General features: G+C 38.8%; 1 protein-coding gene across 1 annotated transcript in view; it reads left to right on the top strand.

Moving 5' to 3' along the window:
• Positions 1 to 7088: 7088 nt before the first annotated feature.
• The window catches only part of Kcnh8 (potassium voltage-gated channel subfamily H member 8), a 364802-nt gene continuing 354131 nt past the window's right edge, over positions 7089 to 17759 (top strand). Inside the window, exon 1 of the mRNA XM_015494542.2 lies at positions 7089 to 7406. Within this exon, the coding sequence (XP_015350028.1) occupies positions 7331 to 7406 (76 nt within the window). The 5' untranslated portion in view covers positions 7089 to 7330. The remainder of the gene's footprint in view (positions 7407 to 17759) is intronic.

Raw genomic sequence — 17759 nt, 5'->3', positions numbered from 1 at the left:
CACTGTAGTGACCTAACTTTTTAAGATGAAAATATGTTCAGGATACTCTATAATAATAATAATAATAATAATAATAATAATAATACCTATATTCATCAAGTTCTTATTATAATTCAGTTACTGTGCTATATTGTTTTATATTATAAATTCAATTATCACAAAAAATCTGAGAAGGTGGGATTATTATTCTTTCTTTTTTATACATGAGGTTGATGTACTTTCCAAGTGTTCTCTATCTCTTATAGGTGAGTAAATCTGATCAAAGAGCTCTTGTATAATTGCTGACCAGAAACACAGAATAGCAGATATGTGACCTTCCAGGTGACTCTTCTGTTCAGTGATAATAAAATGAATATTACTTTGGAATAATGATATGAAAATTTGAGTCTCTGAATGTGCAACCACAATGTAGCTGAGAATCCATCATCCTGGGTACCCAAGTAATTGCATAGAGAAAAGCCGCTTCTATTGCTTTAAAATCAATAATTAAATTTTGATGGTTAGGTCACTTAAATTTGAGGTGGGTATTTATTTGCTGCCATAACATAATCTAACCCATCCTTTCTAACAAGCTAGCAAAATAAGAGAGAGCACTAGATCATAGATCTGGTATGAACTTCTTCACTTTCTTCTGTAATGGCAAAATGGGGACAAATGTGTCTCTTAGGGATTGGCTACCCAACAAACAGCTCCAGGTCATATTGCAGGTATCTAAATCCCTAAGGTTATTCCCATGTTCATGGTAGGCAACTTTAGATGAACTTCAACTATCTCACTAAGCCCAAGAATGATCTAAAAATTATTTTAAATATAGGAAGTCAGGTAGCTACTATCATTTTTTTTTCAGAATTCAAATGTGATAACAAAGGCCAAAGGTTATCCATGTTAACCAAAGGTTATCCATGTTAGAGGCTTTTGTTATCACATTTGTTTATGTCACTTTTTGTTTATAATTATCTTTAAAATATGTGGTAGAATGTGTAAATTGGTTGGCACAAATAATAATCCTGTTTGTTTAAGCCATTATTAGCCATTCTAAGTTGTTGTTCTCTTACCAGCAGACAAATGAAATCCTAGTAAATATAGGACATTTTTATTATACTGTGTGGTAGCTATTAAAGCTTATGCCTGTACCTATTGGCAAAGAGCATATGTGAGCTACTGTAGGATCACAAAGAAGGAGTACCTAAATTGGATAAAGGAACTCAAGGAAAGGTTTCAGTGGGACTGACACTGAAAATTGTTTTGTGTCATGAGTTTAACTGGTGAGGAAAGTTAGCAAGTGTGAGATGGTCATTTGAGATAGACTAACAGTGTGCTCAAAACAAATGGAGGCCAGAAAGAGAAGATAACACATTATGGGAACTTCCTCTAATGCAACATATATCAAGTGCAAGGTGTTGTAGGAGTTAGATTGCTACCTGAGTACCAGATGAGGCTAGAGGGCCATGTAGGAGATAGGCCTTGAATTGCTTTAACTGACAGGTAGTGTAGTTGTGCTTTTCCCTCAAAGATATACAGAGTTCAAAGAAAGAGTTACATAATTATATTATATATATAAAAAAAAAAACCTCATAGTGGCTACAACAGGAAGGATGAACTGAAGAAGAATGGTTTTGTAACAGGAAGATCAGCTAAGAAAAATACTCATAGTAAGAAATAATGAGTGCATCAACTAAAAGGATGACAGGAGAAAATGGAGAAAGCACAGTCAGGTCCTACATATTTGAAGACGCCAGAGGTGACAGATATTAGTAAGAGATTATTTATTAGAGTTTAAAGAGAGGATATCCGGATGGTTTCCCAGATTACAGTTTGATTACAGCTCATTGTAAATCATGAATGACAAATTGGGGGAAAGTGAGAAATAGATGCTGGAGTGAAGGCAACAAAGAATGATGTGAGCTGTTCTTTGTTGGTTTTTACAATTATTATTCAAGTTGTACCATCAACTATAGAATCTGGCAAATGGGCTCAAGGTTTTCTCCTCTCAAGAGATCTCCCTGATAATGCAAGGTTCAAGTTGGATCTTCTGCAAAGCAGACAAGAGAGAACTAGATGTCAAGGAAAGAGTGTGTGAAGGATAAGGAATGGGCTACAGAGTAGGCAGGGTCTTCAGACTGTGATGCCAGGCTGACACCTGGGAAGGGGAGACAAGGAACAGTGGGTAGGATGAGCAGTAGACCGAGAAAATTGACAAAATCTTTGTTAACCTAATGGGGAATCCCTGAGCAAAGATCAACTGTTAGTAGAATTCCCCCATTGGATAGGCATGACCAAGCTTTAATATTGGCATCATGTTTAGTCATTGATGGGGAGCAATCTCGGAAGAACATGGCTCAGCATGACTGTGCTCCAGATTCAAGTTTGTGGCAGCTGTAGGCTGCCACCAGCAACACACTTCTTAGGAAGTTCTCTTGAAATGAGATTTGAGTGGTATGCTTCCACCATCACAACATGTCAGTTTTTGAATGTTCCAGAACTATTTTTCCCTGATCCGCATAGTTAGATTGTATTTTACTATGTCTTTAAAACTAGTATGGCTATGTGACTTATTTGGCCATTAGTTTTCAAGTTTAAATTCCAGATAATTGTTATCCCACTAAGGAAAACACATTTTGAGCAGAATTTCCACCAATCTGGGTCCCAATAATGAGCAGAGAAATAGCATCATTGTAATAAGCCATGGAATACCATTTTTAGTGAAGAATAACCTGGATTATCTTGAGATTGTAGCTTTGGAGGTTTTGCCATTGCAGTAATTCTAGTTTTGATACACAATGGGTAACAGGTGTAGTGACCATACCCCTGAAATCCACCTTGGACATTAGAGCAGGACAATTCAAAAGCATTAGTCAAATATATTAATAAACTTGAGCTTCTAGAGCCATTTACATTTAGAAAGGAAAGCTGGCAAACCATAGTTCCTAACAGGGTATTAATACATAAATAGAACCCACACAATGTAACAATCAGTTGTCCATATTTATTGTGCAACTTTGTGTTAGATGCATTAGAGTACAAAAAGAAATAGATAATAATCCTTTATATCATATGTCACACACTACGGGTTTCAAAGGCTTTTCACGATATTTTTAATGAAATAGGTAGGGAAAGTATTAACACAGTCTTATAGATAAGAAAACAGTAACCCACAAAGATTGAATGACTTTACCAAAGTCATATGAAGGTCAAAAAGGGGATAAGTATTAGAGACAAAACCAGCACTTGACACAGTAGAGTAGGTGTTCTCTTATATCAATATGTAAATTAAATTTTTTTCCATATCTTGAGGGCTAAAATTTAAAAAAAAATATTGTCACATTTTAATTATGCATAATAGTGGTTTAATTGTGATATATTCATATATGCATACAGCATAATTTGGTCAATTTCATTCCCTTGTACTACCCTTTTCCATTTTCTCCCCATTTTCTACACTATTGGTTTCTCTTCTATTTTCAAGAGATCCCTCCTTGCCCCACATTTTTTCCTTTTTCTCTCTAGCTTCCACATATAAGAGAAAACATAGATCCTTGACTTCCTGAGTCTGGCTTATTTCACTTAAAATTATATTCTCCAGTTACATCTGTATCCCCACAAATGACAAAATTTCATTCTTCTTTGTGGCTAAATAAACTCCATTGCATATATATACCACATTTTCCTTATTCATGTATCTTTTGAGGGATATTTCTGCTGGTTCCATAACTTGGCAGTTGTGAATTGTGCTGCTATAATCATGAGTATGCATTTATTTCTATAGGATTCTGACTTTTGTTATTTGGGGTAAATACCAAGGAGTGGTATACCTGGGTTATATGGTGGTTCCATCCATTCGTAGTCTTTTGAGGAAACTTCATATTGATTTTTATAGTGGTTGTATTAATTTACAATTCCACTAATGGCATATAAGTGATCCTTATCTCCCACACGCTATCATTTGTATTCTTTTTAAAAAAATATTTTTTAATATTTATTTTTTAGTTATAGGTGGGCATAATATACTTATTTTATTTTTTATGTGATGCTGAGGTTTGAACCCAGTGCCTCATGCATGGTAGGCAAGCACTCTACCTCTGAGCCACAACCCCAGCCCTCATTTATTTATATTCTTAATGATTATGAGGGCTAGAATTCTTGTTGCTAGAATAAATTTACGAATATTTTCAAGGCCTACAGTTAAATACATGTACATCAATAAGGTGTTTGCAGCTGTATCACATATTGGCTGAATACTGTAGGCAGGAAGTGGACCCACAGACCAGAAACTTTCAAGCAGTCACAGGGAGTCCTGAAGCCCTTTTCAGTCCCAGCATCAAGTGTTGGGGAGACAGTCAACATTAAAGAAAATAATGAAAATAATAATTGCTTTATCCATGGCTTATATTTCTTAAGTGACTTTAATGTATATTTGTCTCTCTTGTGCCTTGTATCTCTATAAGGAATTATAGAATTGAACCTATACCTTGTACTCATAAATCTGTTTGTGGAAACATACAGAGTAAGTGAAAATTGATTTTTAATCAAATTTTGGAATACTATTGCAAGGCAATGCCTTTTGAAACTCAAAATACTAAAAAAAAAAAAAAAGATGTGTAGATTTTAAAATATTACCCCCAATTCTTTGATACATCTTCCACTGAGAGAATAGATTTTTATCTGTAATAAAATGAGTCCGGATTCTTTTAGTTAATCGGTGGAGATTTCCTTTAAGGACATGAGATTTGGGGCTGCTGACAGGGAAAAATCCTGCCTCTCCTGGTGACTCTTTCTTGGTCTTTGATTTCAAGGTGACAAACAGGATTTAGTATGCTTAAACTCCCATGGGCGTCGTATTTTAATGGAGTAGTTTGGCCTCACACAGGGTGCGAGCATTTAGGAGGAACATGAGGATCCAGGACTTGAATCTCAATTTAGGGCAGGACTCTTGTCATGCCTAACACAGTCCCTGTCTTATAGTGAGGGCTGAAGGACAGACTAAGACAGTGAATGACAAATGCCAGGCTTCTTTTGCCATGAAAACGAGGTTTTCTTTTGTTTTCCCATTCTCAAGCCCCTCTGTAGCTTGTTAATAGAAAGCGGTTTTCTGCATTAGGCAACCATAGATCAGACCCACGAGGATAGTTTTTACATACACACACACAGCCCTATAGTCCAAATTTTATGAGCCCAAGCCGTGGCTTACAACTAATAAATTTCATGCTGAACTTCAAGCCACTTATCGCTTTTACATCGAAAGAGGCAGCTGGGTTTTCTTGCACGCGATGCGCCATCCAAGCAGAAGCAGGGACTCCCTCATCTTTCTTTGCTCGGCTCCGCCCAAGAGGGAGCCAAAAGAGACACCGCAGTTGCGCTCAGCTCGCCGCGTGGGGGACACCCGTAGGAGCTCGGGTTTCCACAAAGCACAGCTGGCACAGGACACACAAAAAAAATTGCGGTGAGAATGGGGACTGACTCGCTGCCAGGAGCAGCGGCTTACTGGGAAAGAGACCCCACGTCAAGGGCGTCACCACGGTATGACCGCCCACTCAGGAATCCCGGCCCCTCCCGCGCGCGCCCCGGCCCCACGCGCAGCGCGCCACTGCCGGATCTTGAATTTCAACACAAAGGGAATCCTCGGCCGCAGGAAGTGCATCACCAGAAAGGGGGACCAGAGGCGGGGAGAGGGGGATGCCTCTTTCTCTCTCCACCCCCGCCCTCCGGGAGCCCCGGGCAGTGGTGACGAAACCTGCAGGGTCCCTCCATCCCCGCCCCAGGAACCCGAAGAATTCAAAGAAAGAGCGCCCTCCCCACCTCCCACCCCCCACCTTGCCGGAGTCTCGGGCGGCGGGGATGTGAGCTGCTACTTGCAAAGGCTCAAACACCTGTTCGCTTTTTCCCTTCTTTCCTTCCGGGTGCACGAGCACCTGGGCTAACATTCATTTTTCTATCCGTGGGTTCTCAACTTTCCTTTCACACCTCTTTTCCTTTTTAAGATTTTCCGTAGAATCCAGCTCTGGGTATTCCCCTCCACTTCCCGCAGGGCCGAGCCGCAGATTTGGGCGGCTTTTCTAGGCGTAACATTAGTAAAGAGGGAGTCCCCGCGTCAGCAAGAGGGAGAATGGCCGAGAGACCACTTTCGTTTTCTAAGACACCTGCGGTTCCTGGAGCTAGGCCAGGCTTTCTTCTTGGAGGTGTTAGTCTGGCGGGCAGCTTTGTTATTGGAGAGGGGCGGGGAGGAAAACGGTTAGGGGATTTGTATTGAAGCTGTTTGCAAGGGAACCTTACTTTTTTAACTTATTTTGCAAATCAATAAAACAGCAAACTTTTCTAGAAATGCTTTATTCACATTTCACTGAAGAGGGAAAAACCATCCATTGTCCATTTAAGCCCCCGCCCCCTTTACTGTGGGATGGGGTGGGGGAGGCCAATGGTATTCGGAGGAAGGTGATTGAAACACCACTTTTTGAAGCTCAAGGAGAGACTGAAAATCCCTTGAGTTTTGGGCCAATTCCCAGGGTTAAAAAGACCCTTGTGACTAGGAAATGGGGCGCGCGACTAACTTGGAGCTGCCCTACTCCTGTCGCGGGAACTCGAAATGGCAGGTGCACCGGAAGGGGGCCACCTCCTCCCCCTCCCCCCGGGTGTCCTTGGCTGCCTCTGCTCCCTTGGACACCATTGGGGGGCCTCCCCCTCCCAAGTTCTAGGCGGAGGCCTGTTACCTGCCCGGACCTGTCTCCTCCCCTTCAACAATAGTACACCCACGGGACTCGTCTCCCAGGGAGAGGGCCAGAGCGGGAACAAAGGGGTCTTTGTTTCCTGGCTCCTGGGGGGTGGGAGTCGCGCACGCTTCCTAACGCCCCTTGGAGACCCGGAGGCTCAACGACACAGCTTCCCCCAGATCAGGCGCAGTCCTCCACGACCCTACAACCTTAGGTCAGGGCGCGGCGCCCTGGACCGTCGCGTGCTTTTTCCGGGAAGGCGAGGTGGGGGACAGGCACCGCGCGGCGGCGCCTGGCGGGCACAGTAGCCCGCGGAGGGACGGTGGGGGGGTTTCGGCAGCTGGCGGAGGTGGAGGGGGCGGGAGAGGGAGCCTGCGCCAGGCTGAGCCTGGAGGTGCGGGGCGGGCTCGGAGAGCGCTCGCGGGGCTGCTCTTGCGAGGGCAGCAGCGGCTGGAACTCGCTCTCTCTCTCCTTCCATCCTCCTTCTTCCCTTGATCGGCCCCATCACCAAGCCAGGCCCCCCTCCCTTGCCGTCATCACGTCCCCCTTCTCCCTTCTTGGCACTTTCCGTCCCTACCATCCTTCTGGACAAACTTTGATGGAGAATTTCACACCACGCTGGAAAAATGCCGGTTATGAAAGGATTACTGGCGCCCCAGAACACCTTCCTCGACACCATCGCCACCCGTTTTGACGGAACACGTAAGTCTTACACTTCAATGAGTTGCATGATATTTTCCGGAGAATGATTTTTTTTCCTTCTACATACTTTCGCTACCACCTTTCTTTTTGCACCAGAACAATGAATTTCCTTCTGTTCTTGGCAAGGTGTCTTTTGTGAGCAGATTTTTTTTTTTTTTTTTCCCTCTCTGGTGATTCAGTATAGTATTAACAGTTTGGATTGGTGTAGTGGGTTCTCTTGACTTCCTGGGTTTGTAAGGCTGTAAAACAGCCTAAAGAAATACCGACGCCCGTATTCCCTGTGGGACCTGCATTTTTGATACAATGTTAGGGAATTGGTTATAATTCTACGAGGTGAAAATTGGGATATTGTGCAATTTATCTTTCTAGAGTTTCACGGCTCCTGAGGTTGGAGAGTCTGGAGTGTTCTTTCCTGGAGCTTCATTCCGAGAGGTTTATGAGCTTGACATGATTTCCCATCTGAGTTTTAAGAAGTGCAGACTAGAATCAAGATTGCCAAGTGTGAGCTTTCGGTAGACTTCTAAGTGTTGTGAGTTTGTCAGAATATTCATTCCTGATTTTTAGCTAGAGTAGCATACCTCTTGATCCTGAAATTGGCTTAACTGAGTGAGACTAATCAGGAAGGAGTAGCTGGATATTATAAAGCCTGATCTGATTATAAGAGAAAGTTTCAACATTTTATTGAGGATAAATATTACTGGATATTTGTCTTGTTTAGATTGGCGTGGGGAAAAAAAAGAAAAAGAAAACAAAAATAGACCTGATGCTGGGTGGATGTTTGGAAACTGTTCGGAATCTGCAAATGGTTCTCTTTCAGGACCACGGTCAGGTCCCCTCTCTCGTTCCCAGGCTTCTGAAACTGTGAGCTTGAGCCTGGGGAATCTTCCCAGTAGGCTTTAGCCCCCAAACAGGAGTCTGTACTACCACTCCTAAAAATGCCCTGAGTTGCTTCTACGATTATATCTACCTTTCTCCTAGCTTGTACAGCTTCTGTATGCTTCTCTCCCCCCACCACACACACACTTTTTTTTTGGTCTGTTATACAAGACTCATTTAAACTCACTTATTCTAACAGCTTTTTTTTTTAGTGGTTCAAGTTCCATTGTTTTTACTAGGACTGTGCATTTCTTAGAGCTGATATGAGAGAATGCATCTAATTCCATTTCCACTCCAGTAGTCTAGATACGTTCTCCTTTGGGTTGTGAAGCAAGTCTTGGATTTCTGTGCTTTTGGAATTGTTGGACAAGTTTATATGAGAGAAAAATGAAACACTTTGATTTTGTTCAGTTTTTATTTTTGACATTCAGTCTAGTCATGGTTGGTGTGGATATTTGGTTAATTCCTCCAGTGTTTTTATCTTTATGTTTATTTATGCATCACATTTCTTTTTATATTCTACTTGTGTCAGACAGTAAGAGTGAAGTTAGCAAAACTGTTAGATGTATTGCTTCTTCAGTTAATAATAATAAAAAGAATTGTAAAAAAGTTCACATACCTTGCCACTACCACTACCATCATCACCCAAGCACCACCAATATTATCACTGCTGTCCTTAACCATGCACAGTTACATGTATTACTATTTAAAACCTGAGAAAATATCAATTTTATGTGGATATTGGTTCTTAAAATTGAACTTGTAAAAATAAGAGGCTCTGAACATTGATCCTGAATGCATCTCAAGAAAATGAGGTAATTAGAAAAAGATAATTGCTTATCTCATTGTCACTTAAAGTTGAATGGAGTACAATGTGTATTGAATCATCCCAGCAGAGCCCTGGGAATTACTGCTGAGATACATTTAGATATCAATTGCTAATGAAAGAGGCTTTAGATCATCAGTGTGTGGATATCTTGTCCTCTTTCTGACTCTCACTATAACATGATAACAGGAGGCATGTAGGGAGAGAGGGATGTATGTGTGAATCACTCTTTTTTCTATTTCAGCTATGCATTAATGTTAATATATAGGAATTCAGGCATTTCAAATCCCTATTTAAGAAGACCATCATCACATATCAATCTTTAACATAACAACAACAACAAAAAACTAAAACCCTATGGGAAGACCAAGACCAGGCTTGGTTTGTGCTCCATAGAATCTGGAGAATTCCTAGAGGGACACAGTTTGTATGAAATCCAACAATCAGTGAAGTAGATTTCAAAGTAATGAGAAAAATAAAGGTTGATTTTGGCAAGATTTTGTTTACAACATTTAATGAATATCTCTCCTTCCAAGAAGCCTACTCAAAATAATAGTATTTTCTCATTTGTATTTTTTTAATTGCAGGATGACTTGAATAATCTGAAACTTAGAGAAAAGAACTTAAGCAAATTTTTAGCCACACATTTTGCTATATCTAGAATCATGGGCATATCATTTCTGCAGCTAGATATTTAGTTTATCTAATTATGACATCTTTTCTTATTGACATGATTTTATTATGTATGGTTACTATCTCTGAAGTTCTTTTACTATGATTATTCTTTTTCTCTTGATTTTTAAGTAGCAGTTCTTTTGTTTTTGTGAGATAAAACTATTTGCAAATTTTAAACTCTCTCCATGCTCAACATAGATTGTGTTGACTTGGTCTACTTCTTGCTTTATTTATGAGGTACATTTTATAGTCATGCTTATTTCTTTTTAAAATATTATTTTGTACACTTTTAATGAAAAATTTAAGAGAGAAAACAATATTCCTGGCTAACCTATCCAGAGTGTAGTATTATTATTAGCTTTATTGATTTACTATCAAATGGAAAATAATAAAACAATTTAAGACATCATCTAAAAATCCTCCCAGGAAAAATAAACATATGATTATATTAAAGCCTGTAATATAATCTTTCTAATTTATCAGTTGAGATAGTATCAGAGAGCAACATAAAAGAAGTTAATATATCTTATCACCTAGTGACACTTTGTGGATTTACATAATAGGATATTCTTTCCTTTTAATATTTATGAAGTAAGCTTTTAGGATTGAAAGACAATTGTGAAACATTACATAAAACTATTTTTCCCTGATATATAATACAATTTGTTAATATTATTGGAAAACATAAATATTTTATATGTAACATTGTCACTAAAATATGTTCTTCTAGTTTGTGTTTAATTGAAGTATAATGTCACAGAAAAACTGAGAATCTTTTAAATGTTGAATATTTCCCCATGTAGGGGGGAGAAAGTAAACCCAATGAATTTCTCCAATATATTACGTGAAACAACACTTCTCACTTGAAACACTCTAAAACACACACACACACACACACACACAGGTCACTCCTACATAGCTTTTTAAAAAACATGTTTGACACATAAAAAATTTTTTTTAAAGAGTACACTTTTGTAAGTATTAATCTATATGAAGGGAAAGTATAATAATAAAACACATAAGTACATATTTGAAAAAAATAGTTCTTTAGTACAAACATTTGTCCTAGGATACTTTTTGAGAAAAAAACCCACATTTTTCTTTTTTGGAGGATATTAAACTTTCAGAAGAAAGTTTCCATTTTCAAGCATAATGGTGCATTAGCCTACATTTCCTGGCCATATCAGAATTTAGCCTTCTTCTCCTTTGGGGTTACTAAGACAAGATTTAAGTTTTAAAGAAAGTTTGTAACCCAATGTACTACATCAAGGAAATGCCAGTTAAAATATTCAAAGTGATAGTAGTTTAGAAACTCTTTGCATATATATTATGTACTCGTGCATAACTTTTTCAAAAGGGTCTGAGGAAATTTGTTAAAGTTAAAATGCACATTTACAGAAGCCATGATAATTTTTCTTTTCATCTTTGTACTTTTATTAAGGTAGATAAATCTCTTAATATTAGGACGGATTATGTACCCAATGCGGGAAGAGGAACAAAGAATAAGGTGGGACAGTAGAGTCCTTTCTATGTCTTAGCTAGTTGTGGTTTGAAGTATGTCATCCAAGATGTTTGGCCAGTGAAAATAATGAGCTCTATGGGTCTGTGTGTAAAAGGCTATTGCATGAGTATATTCAGGGAACTACCTAGCACTGCATTGGTATCACCCACCAGTGAAAGTTTGTGAAGACTTTTTGTTGTTTACAGGCTATATTGTTCCTATTTTTTTTATGTTTAGGAATTACGTTCCAATATTAGTATTTTATTTCTGTATAATAAATTTCATAAACTTCATGGTTTATTATCTCACCTTCTCTGTAGGTCACATAGCCAATCCTGGATCAGATAGGTATTATCTATAGACTTCCATGAGACTGTATAAAAATTGTCAGATGGGACTGTGGTCTCATCTGAGGCCCAAGGTCTTCTTCCAACCCTGCGTGGTTATTGGCGGAGTTGCAGGTTTTTGATTAATGTCCCTGTTTTCTTGCCAGCTGTCTGCCAGGGAATTTCTCAGCCATTAGAGCCTTCCCCCAGATTTTTGCTATATGGCATCCCCCCTACACTCATAGAACAGAACAGCTTACTTCTTTGAGACCAGTGGGAAGTGTGTAAGAGAGGGGGTGTCTCTCTTTTAGAAGTTCACCTAAGTCATCCCTACTCAAGTTAATCTCCCTTTTGATGAACTCAAAGTCAATTCATTACAAATCTTAATTACATCTTTAACCTCTGCTATATCCATCATATCTACATGTTCTCTGCACACTCAGTGAGGGAAGGGATTGCACAGGGTGTACACACAAGGAGGTGGAAATCTAGGGAGCTGTCATAGACTTCTTTCTGCCACCGTTGCTGTCTCCTAGCATTGTTGTACTATCATGGAAAGCCTAATGCTCTCACACTTGTTCTTCTATGAAGCAGATTTTTGAGCACATTCTGTAATCAGTATGCAGAATGCTCTGCTGAGTTTACGCCTGAAATCTTTGGGAACATAAGGCCCCACTTACTGCAGGGTTTTCCTTCACATCTGGTGATGGCATATGTGTAAACCTAGCCTAGGATATTTTCAGTCTGCTGTGCTGTCATTCATTCTTCTTTCTCTGATCTAGATGAAATATGGTAGATACAGGAATATTTTTGGAATATTAATCTCAGCCTGTTTTCAGTTAAGGAAGGTTGGGGAGGTCTGTTGGTCTATGTACAGATACTTTGGATTCCACTGGATGAGGAGTCCAAGGATGGTGGTACCTGTGAAGAAATGCACCCAAGGCAGGTCCCTGCACTTCAAGGTGACTGTGTCTGCCTCCTTAATTGTATTAATCAGGATTGTTTCTGAGCCAACCATGTGGATGCATCTGAAACTACTTTTTCCTGTTTCGCATGCTTTTGACAATGTTTCAGATTTAAGAAACTTCCCACTATGCACTCCTGCTTTAAGGTTGGCTGTGTTAAACTAAATTATGTTTGTTTTTTTAAATTTAAACTTTGCTCCAAGTAGGTATACTATTATTTTACTATTACTCTCTTGACTTTGTAGATGAATTCTTACCCTACAAAGGACTTATCATAGGGGCTGTCATAACTTTACTGCAATGAACAAAGTATTTGATTTATAAGAACTGGATTTATGCCTTAATTAGTGTGTTCCTTTGATGATATGCAAATACTAAAAAATTGTTTAGTCTTTAAAAAATAACACCAGATAATTTTGTTTTGACATCATCATATAGATAAAATGGATATCTAATATGTTAAGAATAGAAATCATGCCCAAAATTCTAGGCATTAGAATTTGGCATTACCTTCAGACCAAAGGCATAAGACCTCCTCTTGCCAATTAAACCATCAAAGAACACAAGCCCTTTGCATAAGTATGTTGAGGGCCAGCCCAGAGTTACATGTGTCTGATATATCTGGAACTCAACATATTTCTGGGAGGGGGGACATTTTCTTTGGAGAAAAGTATTCTTCTTCATTCTATCATTCCCTCAACTCTATTTAATGAACACTGACCATATACAAAGCCAGTATATTAGGATTTGGGGATATGTCAGGCTTAACTTTTTCTCAAAGGGGACAATGAAATATAATTTGGATTTCCAGTAAGAGCAATTCAGGAGGTCCAACAGAGGGCTGTGTACATTGCAGTAAGGGAGGAATAATTTCTGTGGGGGAATGATCTGGGAGATCTTCATATAGTAAATGAATTTTGAGTTGTTTTATATATTATAGGACCAAGAACAACAATTTCCTGTTCCAGTTTCTGCAGCACTTGGCATTGAGGCTTAAAAGGACCTTCAAGGAAAATACATATTTTAGAGTGTATGAAGAGAACAAGGTAAAGGCAAAAGGACAATGGAAACTTGTCAGGGTAGATGTAAGAGGTCTTTTTGAAAAAAAAATGGTGCATGTTAATTATTCAGAGTGGTGGGTATTATTATGGCATATTCATACATTTACCTAACAATTTAATCAATTTTATGCCCTATTACCTCCCCCTTGTCCTTCCCACCTCCCTTCCACTTATCCCCTTTCTTAACCCCAGTGGTTACCCTTCTACTTTCATGAGAGCACTTTCTTCTTTTTTGCCCTGTAGCTTCTACAGATGAGAGAAAACACACAGTCCCTGTCTTTCTGAGTCTGGCTTATTTTGCTTAACATGATGCTCTCTTTTTCTATCCACTTTCCTGCAAATGGCATAATTTTTCTCTTCTTTATGGCTGAATAAAACTCCATTGTATCATCTGTTGAGAAACCCCTAGGCTGATTCCATGACTTGGCTTGTGCTGTGATAAACATGTGTTTGCATGTATCTATAAAGTATGCTGACTTGAACTCTTTTGGATAAATACTGAGGAGTAGAATACCTGGATCATATGGTAGCTCCATTTTTAGTGTTATGAGGAACATCCATACTGATTTCCACAGTGGCTGTGCTAATTTACATTCACAGCAACAGTGTATGGGGCTTCCTTCTCCCCATGTTCTCATAGTATTTATTGTTATTGGTGTGTGTGTGTGTGTGTGTGTGTGTGTGTGTGTGTTTTGGTACCGGGGATCAAACTCAGGGGCACTCAACCACTGAACCACATCCCCAGACCTAGTTTGTATTTTATGTAGAGACAGGGTCTCACTGAGTTGCTTAGTGCCATGCTGTTGCTGAGGCTGGCTTTGAACTCCAGATCCTCCTGGCTAAGCCTCCTGAACTGCTGGGATTACAGGCTTGCACCACCATACCTGGCTGTTATTTGTATTCTTGATGATTGCCATTATGGCTGGAGTGAGACAGAATCTCAAGATAATTTTGATTTGCATTTTCCTGATGTTTAAAGGGGTTGAATATTTTCTCATGTAAATGTTGGCCACTATTTGTACTTCCTCTTTCGAGAAGTGTTTGTTTAGCCTATCCACCTATTTTTTAAATAGGCTACTTGTTTGTTAGGTTGTTGAGCTTTTTTGAGTTCTTTATATATTCTGGATTTTAATTCTCTGTAGGAATAGTAGCTGGAAAACGTTTTCTCCCATGATTTTTCTCCCCATGTTTCTTCATGTTGTTAATTGTTTTCTTTGCCATGCAGAAGCTTTTTAATTTGATATCACTAAGTTTATCATCCTTGGTTTTTCTTCCTGAGCCATTAGAGTCCTATTCAGTGAGTTGTTGCATAGTTTCTGGTTTTATAACTAAGTTTTCCATCCATTTTGAATTGACTTTTGTGCAAAATGAGAGACAGGGATCTAATTTCATTCTTCTATCTATGGATGTCCAGTTTTCCCAGCACCATTTGTTAAAGTGTGGATTTGTCTCTGCATCGTCTATTCTATTCCATTGATCTTCATGTCTGTTTTTTAGGCCAGTCCCACGCTGTTTTCATTACTGTGGCTCTATAGTATAATTTGAAATTGGTATTGTAATCCCTCCAGTATTGTTCTTGCTTAGGATAGCTTTGGCAATTCTGGGTCTTTTGTAGATGGTCTTTAAATCCAGAGTGATTTGTCGTATTAAGCCATCAGACAACCTTGTCATGGTAAGTATTATGCCACTTAGGCCTGGTTTAAAAACTGTCAAAACTCTCAACATTCCCATGTTCTATACTTTTAAACATAATACAGAAGAAATGTTGACCTTGAGAGTTAGGTTGTTTATGCTTACCAACTCCTCTAATTATACTTATACATGGACATGAGTCCCATACAATGCAGTGGAATTGTTGTGTTCATTTTCTTAGGAATGTCTATTTTTTGCCGGGGAGTTAATTTTCTCTTAGGAAAATATTGATTTCTCATCACATAGCTGACTGCCCTTCTTCTCCAGGGCTTTTCACCCCTTGCATTTTACCATAGAATTAGGTTCTGTGGTGAAGAAAAAGAATTGAGGCTGTCCTAGAATTGAGGCTGTCCTACAAGTTGATAGGAGAAATGCCACCAGCAAAAGGCATGGAATTACAACTGCTGCAAAGAAAATAAAGTTCACCCTGGCAATGTGTGTTTGCTGATATCATCTAAATACTAAGTTTTAATCCATTTTTGGTTTAGCGAAGCCTACAAACAAAATAGATGATTCTTCAACTTTACCTACGGCATAGTCCAAATTTAGCAACTGAAGCAAATGAAGAGCTTTCTCAGTAATTTAAACAGTCAAATATAGTTCTTGGTTTATAAATTCTCTGGAAGATGTATTTTGTTTTCTTTCATAGTTGTTAACACAGCTATCTATCACTCTTAACCCTTCAAAATTCACATGTATCCAGATGAACAAATAATCTCTTCTAGTGTATCAAACCTATTTGTCTTTTTTTTTTCTTTCTGGCCTGTGGCATCAGCACCCACCCAATTCTTCAAGCTAGAAATATGAAACCGTCTTTGACTGCCCACACTTCCTATTGGTTATCAAATCCTTGGTATTTTGAGGCAGAAATGCCCTAATTTGGATCTTCATTGCTTCTACTTTAATTTGGATCCTTTCTTTCTTATCTGCACAAATGCAAGCCAACTCTAACTAGACCTCGAGAGCCATTGGTCCTTTCTGACACTCCCACACCATCAGTTTCCATTGTCTGGAGAGTGATTTCTTGTTAGAAGCAATATGAAAAGTGAGTCATGTAACTTTCCTGCTTAAAGTTATGTATTGACTCCCTGCTGCCTGTTGGATAAAGCCCACAGTTCTTACTGTCATCTGACCCCAAGAAGATTCCAAGGTGGCGGACATATTCATTCTAAATCCCCCGCGAATTCATGCCTCTGGGACTCCATGTTACCTTGAGAGAAAGATGGCTTTTGTTCTTCAGATGCCTTTTGTTCTAGAAAGTTCCCTTCTATGAGGCTCCAAGTAAAGTTGGGTGACATTTCCTCTGTTTTCACACGACCTTGTTCATCCCAAGCATTAGCTCTTACATGTGCTACCGTTATAGTCTTCCTTCTTCCAATGAGGAGCTCTTTGAAACTCCTTTTGTGTGTGTGTGTTTTTTTCCTTTTTAAATTTTAATCAATTTATTTATTCTAATTTGTTATATATGACAGCAGAATGCATTTTAATTCATAGTACACAAGTAGAGCACAATTTTTCATGTCTCTGGTTGTACATAAAGTTGAGTCACACCATGCATGCAAACATACATGTACCTAGGGTAATGATGCCCACCTCATTCCACTATCTTTCCCATGCCCATGCCCCTTCCCTTCGCCCTATCTCAAGTTCCTCCCTTCCTTCCATGCTCCCCCCCCCCCCCGATTTTTAGTTCATTTTGTATTCTGATCTCTCAAGGGTGTGTTTGGAACAAAGTCTTCACGCAATAAATATTTGCTTAAACATAGGATTTTCAAGTTCCTTGAAGGCCAGGGATATTGACTAAACACCTTTATTTCCCTCCAGTGGCCACTAGTCTTCCTATTATTAAAAAGTATGCTGTTAGATTTTATTTTGAAGAATAATTGTAGACTAGCTTCCACCTCTCATTTTCATATGGTTCCAAAACTGATTTGTTTTATTCAACTCTAATAATCATAGTGACTACTATCTTGGATATGTCTACTTGGGTAGTCTGTATTGGCTGATGCTTTATCTGTTTCTACCCAGCTCCAAATGTATGTAGAAAGCACCTTCTTTTTAAGTTAAAGTTGACAAAACTAGCTCAGAATTTTACTACATCACACTAGCCTGTGATTTTTGTACTATAACCTGTGATTTTCTTACTATATAACACAGCCTCTAAAATATGTTAGTATACTAAATATAAACATTCGGGGGTAATCTGTGGCATCATTTCTAGATTCTAACTATTTCAAAAGGGATTGTTCCTTAATGTTTTTAGCTACTTCTAGTTAATATGCTGTTTTTTCCTCCTGCTCATATATTATGCTTTAAGTACTTGTCATTGAAGGAGTGTTTTAAAATGTATTTAAGACTCAAATCTGGAACTACTAAATGCATTCACTCTGCAAAGCAGTTTTACTCATCAAAGAAAATCTACTGTCCATTT

Source organism: Marmota marmota, unplaced genomic scaffold (assembly GCF_001458135.2).
Source record: "Marmota marmota marmota unplaced genomic scaffold, marMar, whole genome shotgun sequence".
In the NCBI taxonomy this organism is placed as follows: domain Eukaryota; kingdom Metazoa; phylum Chordata; class Mammalia; order Rodentia; family Sciuridae; genus Marmota; species Marmota marmota.
Note: the sequence above shows the minus strand (reverse complement) of the source record. Positions and strands in the feature narration are given on the sequence as shown.